At 36.6% G+C, this 8,729-nt stretch overlaps 1 protein-coding gene across 1 annotated transcript; it reads left to right on the forward strand.

The window, feature by feature from the left end:
• The first annotated feature begins 7,630 nt into the window (after positions 1-7,630).
• Positions 7,631-8,332, forward strand: LOC110713583. The gene has a single exon (XM_021892032.1). The coding sequence runs from the start codon at positions 7,631-7,633 to the stop codon at positions 8,330-8,332; it is 702 nt and encodes a 233-aa protein (XP_021747724.1).
• The last annotated feature ends 397 nt before the right edge of the window (positions 8,333-8,729 follow it).

Here is an 8,729-nt window from a genome sequence, read left to right on the forward strand (position 1 = left end):
TTATTTGTTACCGCCAGAGGAACAAGAAATTTGTTATTGATGATGCTTTGATTGGAAGAAAAGAAGGAAGGAATGGAGTTCCCCTTATTCTTCCAACTCTTAACTAGTGACTCTTGAACTCGAGTATTATGGAACAAAATGAGCTCACTTAATGCATTCACTCAATACTCGAATTCTAAAAGAAGAGTGTATGAAACAATTTTGAAAATTGATGGGAAATACTCCACTCATTCCTATTACGACGGAAAGCGATGCATGCATGGTCCTAGTATACGATCATAAACAATATAGTCATTACTTGAAGACAAAGTGTGTGCAATGACTCAACATGTGAGATTAGGTGAGTTTATTAAGACTCGTGGTATGATCGCATGGCTAGACATGAGGACGTTGTGAAAAACAAAAGACCCAATGACCAAATAGCACGGAAGACTAAAAGACAAACTAACTTGATTAATTTTGTCCAATTTTAATGTTTATGCTATTTACTAGGTGAAAACGGTCCATTGTCAATCGTTAGTCATAAATAAGATCAACCACAATCAAAGACAAATAACACATGTTAAGGTTAGCACAAAAATCGATCACAAGAAACTAGGAAGAGGACTAGGAATCTAGAAGAGTTATGACTCATGGGTATAAAAAATAAAAAAAATAATAAAAAATATATAATCCTATGTTATACGAGTTGACACGGATTAAAGGACTTGGCTAAGAATAGCTTGACACGATTTTTTTTTTTAATAAAAATAAAATAAAAAAGGTAACGCTAAAAAGACACCTAATCTGGACATGCTGTAGTATATCGGTTATAACTTTTGATCCGTGACTCTAATTAGGACAAACCAGCTCCAAATGAAAGATAAAACTCGGGCTACAGATCCATAGGTTTCACGACACGTAACTCTTTCTAGAACTCCGGCTATGACCAAAACAAGTTGACTCTTATGCAGTATACGGGAATAAAAATCCAGGTGACTCAAATTTTTTTAAAAAAAACTCTATGGCTCCACTCTAATAATAGAAAAAGGGTTTAATAAAAAATAAATAAATAAAAAGTCAAAAAATGCACATATAATCACATTGTCACGAATGATGCATTGAAGTTCGCAACCTAAAGTCAAGATCTATGTTCCAATATGGTCAAGCTTTTGGGTGTCAAAGGGTACCATGGTTAAGAGTTTGGACGCGTTAGCAAGGCAGCCTCCCTTGAGGGTGTATGCCAACGGGCGGCTCCGCGAGTTCGTGATGAAATCAAAATCGACTCCATGGTTTGGTTGGATTTAAAAACTGGGATGAACCCTTATTGCCATGAGCGTTTTCGGGTTGATAGAGCTTAAATTCCCCGGGCTAGCCACATACGTAGAACACGTACTATTGTGGCAAAATAGGTGACCTAAAATTGCATATGCATATGTGACAATGCAAATTAAATCGCAGGAATACAATTTAAGAATCTTTCAAGTCTCATCCACTCATCTCAATTAACCGATCACTAAATCGATAAATAACCAAGAATCCTCCCCATTAGAGTAGCCAAATTGTAGCCGTCGCTCGAAGTGCGCCTACGTTAAAAGCATGTGTGAATATGCTTGGCAATCATAGGAAGTGGGAATTGACATTAAGAATAGGGACAAAAAAAAGTAGGGAGCCGCCAACAAGTTTTTAAGGAACATGTAAACCGTTCACGGATCATAAAAGACAACCACGATAAAGGGACAACGATAGGAAACAACGATTGACCCGTGAAGATTACACCCCATTCATAATCCATTAGATTACTAACTCTATATGGTTCTGAACCACGAAAGGAGGATCGGAGATGATGGTACGAAGTGAGTCATGGAGTCACATTCGCCCGTATTGGCCTCTACTCGATTCTTATAGTGTAAAGTGATTCTTGCGATCTCAAAGGCATGCAAACAAAATATTCAATTTGCTCCAAACTATTATTAAGCTAAATTGGTTGAATATTAATGCAACACATAATTCTAAAATATTGTGATCACTTGATTAAATAACAAGATTAAAAAGGAACCTAAACCGGTTGTCCAAATTAAATTATCTTATTAGGCGTGATTTTTAATTACATATTCCCTTTAAACATGCAATATGGTAATCAATAAATATAATAGAATTCTCATTAATATTGGAAGCAATTTGACAATAATAATGTGAGTCAAATCAAATATAAAATAACCTAATCATGATACTAGCAATATTAAAATAAAATAAGAGTAATTAAATTAATTAATTACTCACATTCCGCACGTTCTTTTAAATTGCTACACCATGAATAAACTATTAGAAACTTCAATAAAAATATAAATCCAATTAAAACAATTAAATTAAATAAAAGTAGAGATTATTTGGTCCAAACCCTCAGTCAATTATACCTTTCACGCCTTGGTTTAAGGACGGAACCTCGGGTTAAGTATGGACTCCTTGGAGTGCTTAGGGGAAGGCATGAAAGAATAGGGAGGCTAGTGTTTAGGATAAAAAGGGAGAAAATAATTATTTTGTGATCAAGCTTGTTGATGATTGAAAAAGGGGTGATATGACTTCTATTTATAAGGAAAAAGAAGGGACGAACAATCAAGGAAAGATAAGAATTCGAATCGGATAAAACTCTTGCGATAGACAACGGTTTGTGTGGTTTTTGTTTTTATCATATCTTTTGATCCAGAAATCGGAATAAGATGAATAAGATATCGTTGGACAGATCTTGAAGTATACTTTCTAACCCGATTAGAATCAGATTAAAATATTTTTCAGAACAAAAGATATAGCCGAAATAGTGAGATGGTGAAAGTTTTGGATAGAGTTTGACATTTTGATTCATATTTTTTCCGTTATAGCTCGGAATTGATATTATAATATATCATTGGAAAGATAATTTCAAGGGCTATCCTACCATATAAAATTTGGATAAAAACTACGAGGCACGAAAATAATACATGTCTATCTTTGAACGTCTTTTAATTCGGATAGAAATTAGGACTTTAAAAAAAAGGAGTCTAATTCAATTTCAAAGTCTTTGATCTTATCTTTTCAAAAGGGATAATTAAGATCTTTTAGAAACTTATAGAAGCTTCTAATTAATTCTAATTGGTTTAGGATTGGGATTAAAGCTTTTGGACCCTCCATATGATCATTGGGTCGTAGGTAAGGTGGGCTTAGGTTCGATTTGGGCTCAACTTAATATTTTGGCTATAACTTATTCGTTATAACTCGGATTTGGGCTTATAATATATATTTGGAAAGCTCTTTTCAAGCCCCATCCAACTATTCAATCAATGGACCCATATTATGGACCAAAATAAACTGGAATAAACGTTTTTATATAAAGGACACGAAATGAATGATTTTAAAGGACACGAAACGAATTATTTTGGGTTTAAAGACACGAAAAGAGGAAAATAAGTTATGGTTTGGGGAAATGGGCTAGTAATTGGTTTGTTTTTATGAAATGGAAATATGGATTTAAGCAATCCAAGATTAAATACTCAACCCGACCAATAATGGTGGTGAAAGGTTGTTCATCATCGGGTTTGGTTTTGGGGAGACATTTTTAGGTGTCTACGGTCCCACATTGAAAGATGAGTGGAATCCACAAGGTATCCTTCCTTATAAATAGCCAAAGCATGGCTTGAGAATTTTTTGCTTGAGTAGGAGTTCAATAGGGCATTGGCTTTGCAAAAACCCTTAAACTCTTATATTACTCGGGTTTTGGTCGAGCCTCGCTAACCTCGAGGCAACGGACCTAAAAGTCAATAGTCGTTCTTGCGGATTGATTTTCGTTGGAGGCTCTCATGTTTTCGGGGCTAAGCTTTCAAGTAAGAACCCATTCGGTCGGGTGAAGCACGCTCCAAAAGGTAATAGTTTTATCTTAATCTTGTGTTTAATTTAATTATATTTATGGTTTTATTTATTGCGAGTGCGGTCTTGTTTTCGGGTTTGTTTCCGCGGTGATTCGGACTCACCAAACCCCGACAGCGGTATCGGAGCCTCGCTCGTTTATTTTTAAAATCATAATATTTTTCGAGGTATTTTATGGCTTAATTTTTCTGTTTATAAGTTGCTTATTAGATTAGTAGCTCGTTTTATCAATTTTAACCTCGTATTAGAGCTGACTTCAGCTCTCGAACCCAAATTTCGACCCAAAATAGTGAATTTTGGGTGGAAAAGGCGTTCTGGAAATCGTTGTACCCTTTAGGGCTCGGTTTTAGCCAAAAAACGACCAGAATTGCATTTTTCGAGGGGTTTTTTGTTTTACGAAAATTTTAAGTCTTTCTAACCTTGAAAATTAATTGCATATTTATGGTGATTATGTAATTGGTTCAATACATATTTTATATGCAATTTTAAACCTCTTTAGGCATGATCACTTAGTGGTAATTTGTGTTTGAAAGCTTGATTTTATTTTTCACATAATTGCAAATTAATTGCATTAAGTGTGAAATTGTTGTTCTTTGAGGCTTCTAAGTACTAAAGATTCAATCTTTAATTAAGTTAAGTTATTGAAACTTTGGGTTACTAAATTCCATGAATTTTTGTTAAACTTTGTTGATTTAATCATTTTTTAGTTGATTGGAATCATAAAGTTTGAAACTTGTGATAGAAATTTGTTTATCTTCATATTGGAAGATATAATTTTTCAACGATTCACAATTATTAAAGTTGGAATCTTTATTTAACTTATGTTCATTTTTCCAACTCCCTTTTATTTTGTAAAAAACTGAAGATTAATTTCAATTAATTAAATTGATAGTGAGTAATTTCCTTCTTATTTTTGTTGCACCAAATTAAACCAATTTTATTAAAGAATGGTTCTTAAAATAATTTTGGTTTTATGCACTTGGATGAATTTATTTAAGTTGGACTTGTTATAATTTTCATTTTTCCTCAAAATTAATGATTCTAAAATTAATTTATTAATTGATTAAATATGTCAAACAAAGTCGGGATTTTTCCCGAAGCATGAGCATCAAATCGAGGCCTAAGAGCCCCTAGCATGCTCTCGGCCAGCCGGGTTGCTCACGCTACCCACATGGGGCTGCCGAGGCTGCTAGGCGCCTCGAAATGGTGCACATGGTCGTGGTAGTTGTTGTACGTGCAGCCCTTGGCGCACCATGGAAGCCTTGTGGCTTGCCGTGGGTAAGCTTAGGGTGCTTGCATTTGAGCTTACCTGAGGATTGTTTTTAGTGCATATCTTGGTACATCATTATGGGGAATATGCGTAGACATTACTTGTGAAGCAATGTGGTGCAATGAGATCGTGCGAGTTGCGTGCGAGTTGTGAGCACTCCAAATCTTAGTCCTGGGCACTTGGATATTTTGGACTACGTAAAGTTTTGCTTATTTTGCCGTTTTAATTATTTTATTAATCTAATTTGGTTTTAATTATTTTAATAAATTTTGGAGGCTAGGCCTCGATTTTTATGAGCGGTATTTGCAAAATTTTATTTTAGCAAATAATTGGGTTTTACCGGCTTAATTAATTGGATTAATTAAGTTGGATGCTGAATTTAGTGGGAGCTTCAAATATTAATTGCGCTTATTTACATAATCGGTTAAAATAAGTTTGATTAGTTTTAATTAGCCGTGTTAATTGGATTAACCCCCTAGATTAGTTACTAGTTATCTCGTGTCTATGCATTGTTAATTGTTTATTGTTGTAATATACATGGGCCATTCACAAATAGTGAATGGATGAATGGAATGTATATTCTCTCACAGGTTTTATAAAAATGGCAACTAGTTGTTGGGCACGTATTATCACACGACCCATTGTACTTAGGGCACCAGTCCAAGATCAATAAATCAGCAAGAATACGCAAAACGGCTTGATTGGAATAAATAAGGAAAGCAGCGTCAAGCATATCAATCAAGGAGATACTTGCCAAAGATACACCTACAGAGCAGGAAACAAGATAAATCAAGAAGATCCTATACATTTGAAATATATTCTAAATATATTTGTAAACCCTAGAGATCCCTAGGTATAAGTAAGAAGAATTAGGCATTTTAACACTGATGTACGTTCGCATATACTTAAATACAAACAATCTGCTCTACTATTATCTACGGAATTGCATCCCTACTGAACAGGGAGGCCTATCCTTACTCAGTATTGTATCTCTAAACTCTTCTTCTTTATGTAATTGAATATTTATTGCTTACTTATTGATTACTCATTTATTTATCATCGTTCTTAGCTGTTTTATATGCTATTGGTAGAATGATTGTTATTACCCCTCAAACCTAGCAAATTCTTAGATGTCCTTATTGAGATTTGCCTAAACAATTTGGCGCCCACCGGTGGGGCTAATAATCAATTAACCTACCAATTCGCCAAAAAACCAAGATAAACACCATGACTGGGCAACCAGTACCTTTTACCATTGCCGAAAATAATGAAGGAATGAACGCATTCCGCCAAACTTTAGACCATCATAAAAGCCAAATTGAAACACTGCTAGCTCAAAAAGTCCAAACTGAAGCCAAACTCACCAGTCTTACCAAACAAAATGAAGCCCTTCGTAGCCAAATACAATCAATCGCATCAAAAACCGTTAACACCAGAAAGAGCATTGAAAGTATAGCCATGCAACTTGACATGTCCGGAACCTTTCACACCCCCAATGGGGAAAAAGGATCTAACAACAGGGAAGCAACCCTGGATCTAGACTTTTTGGATGCAGGAACCCCCAAAAAGAACAATCAGGAAGGAGCCGAAGAGGGAAAAGTATAGAAGATGGTCAAGGAATACCTCAAGGCAATCGAGGCCAAAATCGCCAAAATTCCTGGAATGCCGAAACCCATGGAAGAAGAGGCAGCAGATGGCTATATAAAATCTCCCTTCTTAGAAGAGATCGCCATGGTAGAGGTACCGAAGATGTTCAGCACGCCTAACATGACCATGTATGATGGAACAACAGACCCTGATGAGCATGTGTCCTTCTACAAACAAAAAATGATGACAAGCTCAATCCCTAGAGATATAAGGGAATCTATCATGTGCAAAGGCTTTGGAGCCACGCTATCATGTCCAGCTCTAACTTGGTTCATTAATTTAGATAATGGGACAATTCGATCTTTTGCAGGAATGGTGAACCTATTCAAGATCCAGTTTGCTAGCAGCAGAAAGATCGAGAAGCAATCTTCAGATCTATACCGTGTTGTGCAGAGACATGGTGAATCCTTGAGGGACTATCTTAACAGGTTCAACAGGGAAAAGATTGGGATACACAAGTGTGATGCTCCTACAACAATCGAAGCATTCAGAAGAGGACTGCTAGACCATAGTGAGCTCTACAAGGAGTTGACCAAATATCCCTGTACAACCTTTGAAGATGTGCAAGCCAAAGCTATGGCTCAAGTCAGATTTGAGGAAGATGTGTATGCAAGAAAGACTCCCAAACCAGATCGCCAGTCAAGAAGGAACAACAATTTTCCTATAAGGGACCATCGATTCAAGCCGTATCAGCGTTCCCACTTTTAGGAGGGATCAGTCAATGCTGTCGAAGAAGAATTTTCTGATTGGAGGGAAGATCCTGAACTCCTACCTAAGTTACATGAGTATTGCTTCAATGTTAATCCTGCAGGAGTAATTAGGACCCTAAATAAGATGGGAGATACTATGCAATGGCCCAGGAAGAATGACAGGCCTGTAGAAAAGAAAGATCCATCCAGATGGTGTGATTTCCATTCAGATATCGGCCATACTACTGATGAATGTGTCGCGCTCAGAAAGGAAGTTGCATACCTGCTGAAAAAAGGCTACCTCAAAGAGCTCCTGTCAGATAGATCTAAAGCTTCAGGGAAAGAAAGAGAATCTAAGCAAGGAGGTCCTCCACCTCCGCCTCCAATCGTCAAAACCATCTGTTTCATATCAGGAGGATCAGAAGTATGTGGTTTAACATACTCAGCAGTAAAGTGGGATGCAAAGAAGAGTAACAAGGATCAACCTGACAAGAAGGAGAAATCCAAGATAGACATTCCAATCATGTTTGAAGAAAGCGATGTAGTAGAAGGCCATCATGACGGCCTAGTGATTTCACTCCCAGTTAGAAACTGCATGATCAAGCGAATCCTAGTTGACAATGGAAGCTCTGCAAACATCATCATGCTTGACACTCTGAAACATATGAACATAGAAGAGAAGAACATCGTCAACAAGTCAACAATGTTAGTGGCTTTCTGTGGGGAAACTAAGAAGACAAGTGGAGAGATTACATTGGCCACAAACGCAAAAGGAATTAACCTACAGGTCAAGTTCCTAGTAATTGACACCCTGTCTTCGTACAATATGATCTTAGGCAGACCCTAGATACATGAGATGAAAGCCATCCCCTCTGCGTACCATCAAGTCATTAAGTTTCCTACCAGGTGGGGTATCCAAGAAATCAGAGGAGATCCTAGGGAAGCTAAGGAATGTTACAAGATCGCACTGAAAGCAACATCTGCAGAAAAGAGTTCGGCATAGCAATCAGAGGGTCAACTGGGCTAAGAAAAGTTGAGCATAGCAGAAGAACAATAAGCTACATAAGTCCAGTTGAACCCCAAACATCCAGACCAAAAGGTCAGAATAGGATCAGAATTGAAGTCAGAACTCAGACAACAAATATATGACTTTTTAGAATAGGAAAAAGATACATTCGCTTGGACCTATGAAGACATGAAAGGCATCTCTCCAGATGTAATTACTCACAAGCTGAATGTAGATC

The sequence above is a fragment of the Chenopodium quinoa genome, unplaced genomic scaffold (genome assembly GCF_001683475.1).
Source record: "Chenopodium quinoa cultivar QQ74 unplaced genomic scaffold, ASM168347v1, whole genome shotgun sequence".
NCBI lineage: Eukaryota > Viridiplantae > Streptophyta > Magnoliopsida > Caryophyllales > Amaranthaceae > Chenopodium > Chenopodium quinoa.